The 12588-nt window shown below is 43.2% G+C and overlaps 1 protein-coding gene across 2 annotated transcripts in view; it reads right to left on the bottom strand.

The window, feature by feature from the left end:
* Positions 1-12588, bottom strand: part of HCN1 (hyperpolarization activated cyclic nucleotide gated potassium channel 1) — a 240335-nt gene that overhangs the window by 22687 nt on the left and 205060 nt on the right. For both annotated transcript variants that reach the window (XM_072136373.1, XM_072136382.1), the window contains exons 5-6: positions 12238-12384; positions 3328-3568 (exon numbers count right to left, since the gene is read on the bottom strand). In XM_072136373.1, the coding sequence (XP_071992474.1) occupies positions 3328-3568; positions 12238-12384 (388 nt within the window). The remainder of the gene's footprint in view (positions 1-3327; positions 3569-12237; positions 12385-12588) is intronic.

The following is a 12588-nucleotide window of genomic DNA, read 5'->3' as shown; positions in this document are numbered from 1 at the left end:
AGACAAAAAAAAAAAAAATATTTGCCCCAGTAACAATTGGAGTTTCAAAATTTTTTGCTGTAATTGGACCAAGGATTATCCATAAAGCTTCATTACAGACACCTTACAGCTAAACATTGTAGCCTGGGACTAAAGTAAAGTATCCAGAGAGCTTCACCAGAGGTCACAGTGGTCAGAGAGCTCCGTCTGTAACTAGGGGTCACCTGTAAGTCGGGTGTCCTTAAGTAGGAGACCTCCTGTACATGAAAATGGACACTTCCAAATACAGATATTTCCTCCTAATCTTTCCCCTAGGCAGGAAATAGAATTTCAATATAATATGATTTAGTGACATTGTGTCACAAGTAATAAGCTTCATGTCATCTAGTGTTTGTGCTGTGAGTTATAACCAGCTGAGGGGTTTTAAGGTTATATTCACGCCTCATTTTTTCAATATGCTCAATGTATACATCAGGAAAGCTCTTAGCATATCCATAGACATATACTGGCTGATGGAGATATCTGTTTTGCCTTTGTCTGCAAAGTATACATTGCATGCTGTTGGAAACACAGGATAAGCAAAATATACTTGCATCCATCTCTGGCCTCCGCTGACCGCATGCTTAGGGAGGTCCTTAGTAATGTTATTGTCCATGTAAGACAGTTACATCACTGGGAAAACACCCTAAATATTGGGAAAGCCAATCACTTGCTTCTGATGATGTTCACTCCTCCTCCTGCTCTCAGGAGGTAGGGAAGGAGCCGATGAATGTATCCCACTATGAGCATACAGTGGGATAAATCCCATCCCTCCGTTGTAAGGGATGACCTTACACAATGAAACTAGCTCTAACTTCATGTTTTCCAGAGACGAAAGAACAAAAGTTGCGCATGTGGAAATTTTTGAACTTACGGGGTCTACAGTGTTGGACTTCTCAATCTCAATGGGGCTGACTCTAAGGTTTACATCCCGATGACTAGATAACTCAAAGAAAACCTGCCACCAAAATGTTACCCCTCACACCAGTAAAACCTGCTGGTTAAAAGACCTCTCCATGTCACCTATAATAATCTGCAACTGAGGCACTGTACCTTCATTACAGCATAATTTTTCTGTTATGCAAATGAGTATAGATGAGTCATATTCTGAATAGAAGAGTCATGAAGTGCCACAATTTTGGTGCTTTTTCGAAACTCACGACTTGTTCTGCTTTTGGGTGCAAAATTGTGGTACCCCTGGTGAATCTAACACTTTTCCAGCGCTGCTATTTTTGTGTCACAATTTTTGGCGCAAAATTAGAGCACCTAAAAGCTGGTCTAGGAGGTTCTATTTGACCTTCATCAATGTGGAGCCAGTTCTGATCCTTTTTTGTTCCTGCGGGAAATCATTAATCCCTTTTGCCAAAATCTTATATCACACTGAAAAATATAGCACGTTTCCAGCACCACCCTGTCCCCAAATTGATAAATGCCCCCCCCCCCCCACCTCTCTACCTTATTATTCAGAAATACTGAAATGCTTTTGGAATTTCTAACAATGCTGCATTTTTAAGACGTTCTACAGACAAAACATCGACAATGTCCTTGCTTTAATGGTGTTTTGAGAACCTTCAATTAACATTCTGGAAGGTCTAAGTGTAATACATTAAGTTGTCAAGGAAATATTTTATGAAATGTAGAAAAAGTTACAAGGTCATTATTATCTCACACATAAAACTTTTCACATTTCTTACATCAAATTGATTCAATCCTAACAAGTCTATGATTTTTCAACTTAAAGGTAATCTACCATCAGGATAAACCAGGGACAATTACTCATAGATCCAGGCACCGTGACTGCGGTTATCTTCTCATGTTTATTATTAGGGCCTCCTCCTTTCTAAAATCAACTTTTAATACCTTAAGGACACGGTCTAAAATGGCCTTCAGGACACAGACTTTTTTACTTTTTTTCCTGCTCAAATTCCAAAAAATATAACTTTTTTTTATCTTTTATCATGAGCATATAAGTGCTTGTTTTTTGCAGGAAGATTTGTATTTTCCAATGGATTTATTTTTATGGTAAAAATAGCATGATGATTCAAATTTATTAACTCTTTGCCACTTAGAGCTATAACTTTTTAATTCCTCAATCAAAAGAGGGTCATTCGGGCTTGTTTATTGTGGGAAAAGGTAGCAGTTAGAATGTTGCTATTATAGGGTACATCTGACTTTTTGATCGCTTTCTATTACATGATTTTGGGAGGTAGGAAGCATTAAAATTGTTTTTTATTTTTTATACACCTGACAATACGAGTCTTACACTGGGGGACTTACACTGGGGATACCTTGATCCCCTATACAATACATTGCAGTACTTCTGTACTGCAATGTATTGTGCTTGTCAGTGTTTTACTGACATTTTGCATATGATAGGCCAAAGTGCATAGCAGACGTGGAGGTCTTTGTCAGACCTCTGGCTGCAATGGCAACCCCCTGGAACAATGGGATAACGTTGCAGGGGGTCGGGGGAACCCTGTTTCTTCTGGCAGTGCCAGAGCGATCCTAAATCGGCAACTGCCTGCTGTTGAGGATGAACTATATCGTCTTGCGTCCTTAAGGGGTTAATATTATGCTACTGAGCCAGAAGGGCTCTGGGGGTGCATTGCCCTTTTTTGCTATTACTACACAGGCTGTTACACTGTGCAGGAGCACTTACCCCTCCCTCTGTGTGAGGTTACAGCAGGCAAAGGGAAGGGGGAAGTGCTGGGAAAGAAGGAGGAGATGTGCTCCTGTACAGTGTAAAAGCCTGTAAAGCTACAGCAGGTAGTCCCCCCACTCCCAGAGTCCTTCTATCTCAATGGCATAATATCAAAAGTTGATTTTAGAAGGAAGGAGGCCATGGGTGGTGACAAATATAATCAGATTAGCACTGTCATGGTGCCTAATGAGTAAGTGTCCCTGGTTTATCAGTATAGGCTCATGACGTCAGCTTTGTAGCATCCTTGTTGTCGGGGCTTTGACAACCTGCGTCTCATTTAAACTGGATTTGGTACTCTAGTTCCAGAGCCTGTATTTAAGATTATTTAAACAAAGGCGAGTACTGTACTACATTTCTTTATATTCATCTACTTTTGAATTGGGTTAAGGAAGTCCATGTGTTTTCCCTACCCCAAAACTAACCAGACAGCCCATATTGTTCTGCAATGCCATAAAAAGTACAGGACATGAACCTTTATGGAAGACAGTACCTACCTTTCCTATATTTTCACTATTCCATTATAAAGTATGGACAGTAACTTACCTTATTACCCACGGTGATTAACATTTCTGTATAGAGGACCTTAACCCCCTGTGTATAATACTGACCTCCAAAGTATGATCCATCGGTCAGTTTCATTTCCCGGCTGGATTTGGTGATGACCCCAGCCACTCCATGCTGAATGAAATACATCTTCTTCCCAACGGCTCCTTCACGGATGATGTAATCACCAGGCTGGAAAACCTCAAACCTCAGTTTGCTGAGCATGGCTGTGACAAAGTTCGGGTCCGCATTAGCAAACAGGGGCATAGTAGCCACTAGTTTTCGGCAGTTGAAATTCACTATTTCCTGAAATAAAAAAAAAATATGATATAAGACCAGAAATTACCATGAAAACTGTGGAACATGTATACACCATCACCTCCTTGTATTAATGTAAGTGTCCCTGGTTTATCAGCCTCGATTTAAATGGTAGATTTCATGTTTTTGGTATATACAGTACATTCTTTAAGTGTTCTTCTACTATTTGTAAACTCTTTTTATGTTTTCATGTATTTGTTTAAAATAATGGTACCAAAATGATATCCACACCCCTTAAATCCAATTCTTTCCATCCTTTATTTGGTGTCAGTCCACCGATTCTGGCACAGTTGGAATTTTCTCTCTAGGCCACAACGTTCCCAAGTAATCAATGTCAATATATTGGGATTTCTAGGGGTGATTGCCCAGGGTCAAGTCTTCTAAGGGGGGACCCATGGCCGCCCAGCAATTCTTAAATTTAGAAGGACCTTTATCCATGAAATCCGTGTGCATTTGTTCCTGCTCTCAATACACATAACCCATTTCAGGACCTTTGAAGCTCCTTTAAAGGTCCTGAAACTGCAGATTGAAAGCAGGGGACACATCCTCTATTCTCCAAGCTTGATTTTGGTACTGTATGTAGGAAGTGATTTCATCTGGTCATCTCAGGAAGCGACGAGGGGTCCAACTGGGGTGCATCGGCCCCCCCTTCTCGGGATCTCACTGAGACAATCACCGATCTGCAAGTTAGACCCTATCCTGTAGAAAGGTCCTAACTTGTTTAGTGGGAAAACCCCTTTAGTAGGTAGATTTCTGATGGTAGGTTGCCTTTAATGACTCGAAGGTTTCATAAGGCCTATTTAATACAACATGGGCAGTGATAACAAAACCAAATGTACAAAACACCCAGTTGGAGACAAGTGAATTAAACAATATGCTTTTAATGCATGGGGCCAAGAAGCCATATGTCAGCCATTGATAATATTATACACATCAGGCCGGAGCCACACAATGAAAGGGATGCTACAAGACGATGGATATTGTGTCATGCCTTTCCCCTATTGACTGGATTAGCAATATTCATGAAGGGAGATATTGAATTTGAATGTCACCCCAAGCGAGTTATTGCTCATTAAGCGCAGCTAAATACAGTATTTAATAATGCAACAGCTCAATTTTGTTATTTTTAGCTCTGTCAGAAATGTGTTTTATGGGAGAAAATATATTCAGCAAGAGTGAAAGACAAAGTCTCCATATGTACAGAATAAAGTGAAGCAGATAATGTTAGGTATTGGAGATCTGTGTGTTGTTATTAGCAGCAGGACTGTGAAAAATGAATGTATATTGCAGGATCTTCAAGTTCTAACAAAGCAGTGCACTTTGATTTCTTTTTTAAAGGGGTTTTCCCACAAAGAAACGTAGGTCCTATCCATAAGATCTATCCTCGTCAACTCCCCACGATGACCGGAGCAACCGGTTGTGCATGGTTGGGCTGCCCCATTCATCTCTATGGAGTTAACAGAGATTGGTGAGGTCCATACTTGGCAATCTCCTTCAGCCCCATAGAGGTGAAGGGGCAGCCAGCGCATTAATAACCAGCTTCTCCGCTTATCTCAGGGATCCAACAAGGGCTACGACGGGGGGTACACCGGACTACCGTTCTTGTGATCCATGGGGGTCCCATCAATGAGACCCTACCTATCCCTGTGGAAAGGATCTAACTTACTTTGTCGAAAAACCCCTTTAAGTTTCTTTCCAGCCCCTCCCTTCTGCTCCAAGTGAAAGCTACGGAAAGCATCTGGTTACCACAGTTACCAGCAGAGAGAAAGAACGTGAACACAGAACCCAGCAGTGTGAGGAGACAACCCAAGTGCAATTGGATACAGGCCTGGAGTATAAATTCACCTTTCACAGTCCTGCTGCTACTAACAATATACAGAAAGGTATTATTATACAGATCACATAAGGCTACATTTGTACCACATTTTTCTAATAAGCTGTTTATAGCATATATTGCAGGATAACCCCTGAATGTACCCCCATGTGTTTCTATGGATCCTCGACAGAAGCAGTTTTGGTGTGAACACAGACATATATCCTTCGCTTCCACTATTTCCCATATTGACTGTGGAGAGGAACTATTGGTTTTATGTACCTGAAATCTACCTTCCATGGTGCATTAGGAGTCAGGCTCACACAACATCACATTATCATCATCCCTTATCAGCTTCATCTTATCAGTATCTGACCTATAGACACATCCCTTACCCACTCATCCATAAACATATATAGGCAGACGGAGGCATCCTGCCTGTGGGAAACGCAGGAAGGAAAGACAAAGCAAGCTACGTCTATCCATCCAGGTCCCTCCTGCTGAACGACTTATACGATTAGTAGAGGCCATTATTGTATTGCCTCCAAAGGATTGAATCCACCCTTGACTGCTGAGCGTGCACTATGGGAGGTCCCCACTGATGTCACTGTCCAAATAAACACCCTGAACATTCATTGGCTGCTGCTAATATTCACTCCTCCTCCCGTTTTCATGGGGAGGAAGAGGACGACATACCCTACTGTATGCATTGTATCTGACCAATGTAACCGGACAACGGAGGGCAAAAATGTGGCCTGACCATGTCAGCAGCTGTGTATGGTGGAAATTACTGATTCCTATAAATGACATCGCATCCCTCTACCCAGTAATACCCTATGTGGGAATTTATCGAGTAACTTATTAACTACATTTCTAATGTTTTATTTATGTAATTGAATTTAACCTAATTTACTCTACATACTTTAGTTTAAAATGAACGACTATTAGTATAGCGGTGTCCTTCCTTACTTATCCGCCTTGGATTTTCAGATATTTGCATCAAGAGATAATCGGCTTTTTAAAGCAACATCATTTTGAGATATTTTGTCAGGAGTTGTGTAACCTAAATGTGTCTACGCGCTGCCACCCATTGATTGTGATGTGTCTTGCAGCCTATTTGATAAATGTGCAAAATTGCTGGGCTCAAACGAAGACAAAGGGGCACATTTACTTACCCGGTCCCTGCGCGATCCCTGAGGTGCGTTGTCCGACGAGGATGAAGTCTGCCACGATTCATCAAGATTGTGCGCCCGAAATCCTGCATGTGACGCTTCCCCGCTCAGGTCCGCCGGAGTTCAGCATCTTCTTCCTAGTGTATGAGAGTGCATGTCTTGCGACGCAATTTGAATTGTTAAATCCCACGCATAGTTCGAATCCGTCGGATCGTTCAACGGCCTGCCCCCGGAGTGTGTCGTGTGAAAGCCGATGCGATTGCAACACCAAACGATCTCGTGCGACACAATCCCCGCCACGATCTCCAAAAACATCGGACAAAGCGACGGAAATGCGGCCGCGGGACCTTAGTAAATAAACCCCATAATGGTGTATACAGTAGTGGATTATAATACAGGCAGTTTGGGCGGTAGCCTGGGGCCCAAGCCCTCTAGGGTGGGGCCATGGCCACTCAAACCACACACCAAATGTTATACTGAGAAGGACCCTCACCCATGTAATCCTCGTACATCTGTTCCTGCTCTCAATACACATTTCAGCCATTTCAGGAACTTTGAAAATCCTCCAAAGGTCCTGAAACAGCAGGCAAGAAGCTGAATCTAGCACCAGATGTAGGAAGTGATTCCAGACTTGTTGGGGCTATAATATTCATACAGCGCAGGGCCCATGGCCGTCTTAATCCGCCCCAAGTGTATTTTGAGATGTTCTCTCCATATTATACATGTACAGTCACTGCAGGGCTACAGATGGCTGTGCTGTGCTGTCAAGTGTTCTCAACCGAACAATAAGATGGATTTAAAGGACGGTAAAATAAAAAAGAGACACTGTGAATCCCATCTCCTTCATTATGTGTGCTCATCACCTATCAGGAGCCTGTCTCAGATCCAAACTCCTAGGGAACGTTACCAAAGGGATACAGATTGGATTCATGTAACAGGGAAAATCTTCAGATGGAACAATGAGTAAGTGTGTCTCTGTCAATTACAGGAGATGTCGCGCTAAAGCGGACGCTGCGCATGGTATATTAGACAAGCAAACTTCCCTCACACTTAAAGGAACAAGACAAAAGCAAAGCATGCAGCACAAAAGTATGTGGGTAATAAGAAGACATCAGTCTCTTGAAATATGGTCGCCATCTTCAAAGGCGCCATATTGGATCAAGGGCAAATGAAATGCTGTTCATGTAGCAAATACCAGATATCAGAATTGTCTCAGAAATCAATTTTCACAATCAGATTTGTAATATGGATCAAAAGTTATCAACACAAGAGACTCCCCATAGATTCTTATGTAGGGTCATAATGATTGGATCCAGCGCCTCCAGCACCAGGGATAACACATTACATACAGTAGCTGTGCTTTACAGGGAATGTCTCCAGTTGTTGCTGCAACGTTTTGCTTTGATGACTTTTGAAGCACAAGGGATATTGTAAATCTGATTACAGCAATCGTTTTTCACTGGAAAAACCTGTAACCCAATATGGCGGCTTACATAATGGCAGCCATGTTACGTATATAGACTAAAACATAGGCCCCCTCACCCATTATTTGCTGGAGTAGCAGAAATGTCATCTTTCGTTTCTAAAAAGTGTCCTGGGACTAATGTCTAATTACTGTTTCTGGAGAAACCCCTTAAAGGGATTTGCCATATCATGATGTCTTGTCTAAGGGCCCGACTGGTGGGACTTCCACTGATCATGTAAATGAATGTACCAGAATGGAGAGAGATCTTGAAGGCATGCTGTTATTTCTCCAGGAATGGCTGAGGTACCTGAGGTTAGCAATTGACTAAAGATAAATAAAGCAGCCTGTGTCATCACTTCCCCATCATCATAAAAACTTGCAGGGGTGCAAGTGCAACACCCCTGCCAGTGCAGTGTTGTGAAATCAAAACTTTCTTCCATTAAATATGGTTTCTCTGAACCTGATCAACTCAGGGAGACCTCCAGTGTCTGGAAATGGTAATGCAGCTGTTGAATATCTGTCTGAGAAGGAATGTATAAGTGTTGCAACCAATAAGGTGCTTTGTTCTTATTGCAATGTAAAGAGAGTGCTGGTTGGATAGTTAGCTTGCGACCACACAAAGGGAGTTGATAAAACCCATGTGGCTGGAAAGTTCCAGGTCAGTCCTAGAGAGGTCTTCTCTCCAGAAAGAGTACTGAAAAGTTTCATAAGTCTGTTGCACTCTGCCCTGACACACTTGGCCTGTGTGGAGACCAGGCCCAAGCAGACATCTACCTTCAGGAGTCTGCGTAATCCTGCTGCTGAAGCAGCCAACTATCCATCTCCAGCTTGAAGCTTCCTTACCCAGCTGTGAGCATCTCCTATGGATCTATATCCAACCAGCCATTCTCTGTCTCCGAGTGATCCCTGTGTAAGGGCGCCCCATTTACCACCACCAGGGATCCCTACATCTACATCGGGGTTGCCCCAGGGAGAAACATTTTACATCTTCAGCCTCTCCCCCCTTTTCTTATGCTTCCACCTCAATATTGATCCATATAGACAGGCCCTCAAGAACACTTTCAGTACCTGTGAAGGTCCTCCAAAGACTCTTAAACTGTAGAACTGAAAAATGAGAGAAGGGGCTCCCCTCCTTTCCCAAGAAGCTTGGTTTCGGTAAAGTATGCACATCGGAAGGATCAAACCATTAAATAAAATTAGACTTGTAGTGGACCACAATTTTCCCTTAGCCCATAGTAGTCGTATTCTTCTCCTGAAGGACACTTGTGGTCTCCTAATTACTAAGAATGATAGTCACAACACCAGGGGCCAAATTATAGGGAGGGCTCCAGAGGCTCGCATCCCAGGGCCCCCACCACTTTACTCATAAGGGGGCCCCCATCACCAATGTTCAACAGTCAGCTCACAGCTGTGAGCCGTCTGTCTCTGGGAGTGATGTGTAGTGGTGGTGTTTAATATTGAGTAACCCCCAATAAATTCCATATGACAATACACCAGAGCCCACAGAGTCGGCTGCAGTAACTCAAAGCTCAGTTTTACGGTAACCAAAACTAGTTCAATGATTCCTGGTGAGATCTTGTCCGGTTTGCAAGTATCCAGTCTCTGTTTAAAAAAATAAAATAACTGGATTTGCATTCTGGAAAGGGGGATGGGCCTTCAGTAATCCGATTGCATCTACAAAGGCGGCATGAAAGAAACTGGCGACACAAATCATTCTCTGGAAAGCTGCCAAACCCCATCTCCTACTTCTCCTCCACAACGTGATGTATGACAGATAATTAAACATATGTGAGGTCTTCCCATCCGCTGCTGAATAACTCAGTCAATCAGATGCCGTCACCGGGAGACGACTTTGTCTTGATACGATATTCCAATAATGCATCTTGTCACCCGCTTGTGTATATGACAAACACAAATATGCTGAACTCATGCAGATTATTCCTCTTCAACCGCTGATCTCGGAGCCTTATCTTCCGAACTGGTAAAAGTAAAATGGATTACACCTTACAAGATAAAGGGACAAATTGTGTGGATGCATGAGGCTTCCCGGACATTAATCCAGGATTTGGATAGAGTCTGTACTGTGAATAATGATAAACCTCTACCTGTTATAATAACTGCTGCCAGAGGACAATAGCATGATTTAAGTCCGACTGTATGGAGGAGAACAGCTCAATCCGCCGCCATCAGGGACGGGGCGGTTTATCTTCCTCGTTAAGGTGGTGGTAAAATCTAACGCCTTTGGACCACATGATATATAACCTTTCACGGAGGATAATGGCCTTTCCAATGTAACGACCCCAGAACTAATCAGGCCGGATGCCGGGAGCTTTATGACAGGCTACTTTCATGTGAAGGATTTTCACCTCCAGCCACAGTGCAAGCTGTCCTGTACACTAATCACCCGGCTAATAGGCTCATTGCTGGGGTGAAGGCTCCAGAAGGCACAGAGGCCCTGCTAGTATATATGTACGTGATCATAGTACCGTATTTTTCAGACTATAAGGCACACAAAAAATCCTTTGATTTTCTCAGAATGTGTGCCTTATAGTCCAGTGCGCCTTATATATAAACAGTATTTACAGACAACAGCTGCCATGAACTGTGCACAGGTCTGCTACCTGCTTATACTTATAATCAGGTGCGCCTTATATATGTACATAGACGTTTTAGCAGGCATTTATTGATGGTGCGCCTTATAATCCGGTGCGCCTTACAGTCCGAAAAATACGGTATGTGTCCATCTCCTACTTTGCTTAAAGACTTTGTCCGACTCATTAAAGTGAAGAGACAGCAGGACTTTCTACCCCCCTCACCACCATACAGCAGTGGTGGTGGACCTATGGCATGGGTGCTAGAGGTGGCACTCAGAGCCCTATCAGTGGGCACCCAGGCCAGGGCCGGCGCAAGCACTGGTCATACCTGGGCAAGTGCCGGTGCCCCAGTGCTGCTGCGGCACCCACATAAGGCATTCATTGGGGCGAGTGGGGCTGTATCTTAAGAATCCATAGGGTTTCAGATGGGCTTATATAAAATAACCAGGAGGGGGCTGTTTGGTATGATGAACTGAGGAATATTTTAAGGAACAGGAGACTGTTTTAGTTTCTGAATTTTAAATGCCACCACATGAGTTAACTGCATAAGGACCCACTTAGGATCTGCCGCCCATGGGCCTATTGAAACCCGGAGCCGACCCTGACCCAAGCCATCACCCCAGCACAGACAGGACTCGCCTCCTCCTCCCAGCTAGCCCAGAACATGCTGCGCTCACCGCTTTTTTAAAGCTACACATCCTTAGGCGGTGTAAACAGGAGAAGCACCTGCTCCGGTCCCCATGGTATTCTTATCAACAGGGAAACCTGGGTGGGTGCTCTATTGACAACTTGAATTTCCCCTCTTTCTTTCAACGTATTGGTGTCCTTTGGAGGCTTATACGATTTAAAGATGTGGTGGAGCTTTATAGTTAGTGCTTAAATTGCAGTGTTGGCATTTTTCGTGGGTGAGTTTCGGTTCTAGTATGGCATTTGGTCTCTGAAAGGTTCTCTATCACTGATGTAGCACGGTGGCTGTGTTTGAATAGATCAAGGCACCGTGACTGCTGTAATTTTCCTTTATTTGTTATGTATGGGCTCCTTTCTTCTAAAATCAACTTTTTAAAATTATTCTAATGGTCCTGAAGGGCTCCTGTATTTGTTACCACAGCCTCTCAGTAATGCAGATTCACAGGCTGTTACACTGTACAGGAGCACTTCCCCTCCTTCCTCTGTGTGAGACTAAAGCAGGCAGAGGGAGGGGGCAACGCTTAGGGTGCAGAGAGACCGGTGAGACAGTGTTAAAGCTTTCAAATCTGCACCACAGTGAGGCTCTTGTGAAAGGCTCATTAGAATAATTTTAAAGGTTGATGTTAGAATGCTATTAAAATGCTGCCAGTGTTAACCATGGGGGAGGAGTTGAGCAGAACCTGGCTCTGGTCCTGCACTTCTAATGAAATCTACGTTACAGATTGCAATGTCCACAATACAACATGGAAAGGGGGCAAATTACACCGAAACCATTGGGTGGCATTAATTATGTGCAGTGTTGCCATTATATACGATCACAGAATACTGTCGTTGGATACAATGTAACACACACGACGGCCACGTATCACAATTTACGTAAGTGATTGGTCACCACGTGGTAACAGTAATGGAGGACGGGCACTTACCTCCCTCAGAGGATCGTTGAGCTCACTGAGAATATTGTCCTCATCGAAGATCTTCCCTTGGTAGCGGTGCTCATAGTAATCGTGTATCTTCTGTCTCATGTCGGAAGGCAGTTTATGAAATGACATGTACTGTTCCACTTGTTTATACTGTAAAACACAAGGAAGATTTACATTAATGGCAGAGAATAAAATGTAATCTACAGATTCAGCGTCCGGCGACAGAGGAACGAGGATACAGTGGATTATAATGGAGGAATAAATAGTAATAAAAAAGTGGAATATACAAGTCATTATTTGTGACCAGACGCAAGGCCTTATCCGTGGCTTCATACAATGTGGATCTCCGGGAAA

Source organism: Engystomops pustulosus, chromosome 1 (genome assembly GCF_040894005.1).
Source record: "Engystomops pustulosus chromosome 1, aEngPut4.maternal, whole genome shotgun sequence".
NCBI classification, from domain to species: domain Eukaryota; kingdom Metazoa; phylum Chordata; class Amphibia; order Anura; family Leptodactylidae; genus Engystomops; species Engystomops pustulosus.
This window is presented reverse-complemented; position numbering and strand designations above follow the sequence as displayed.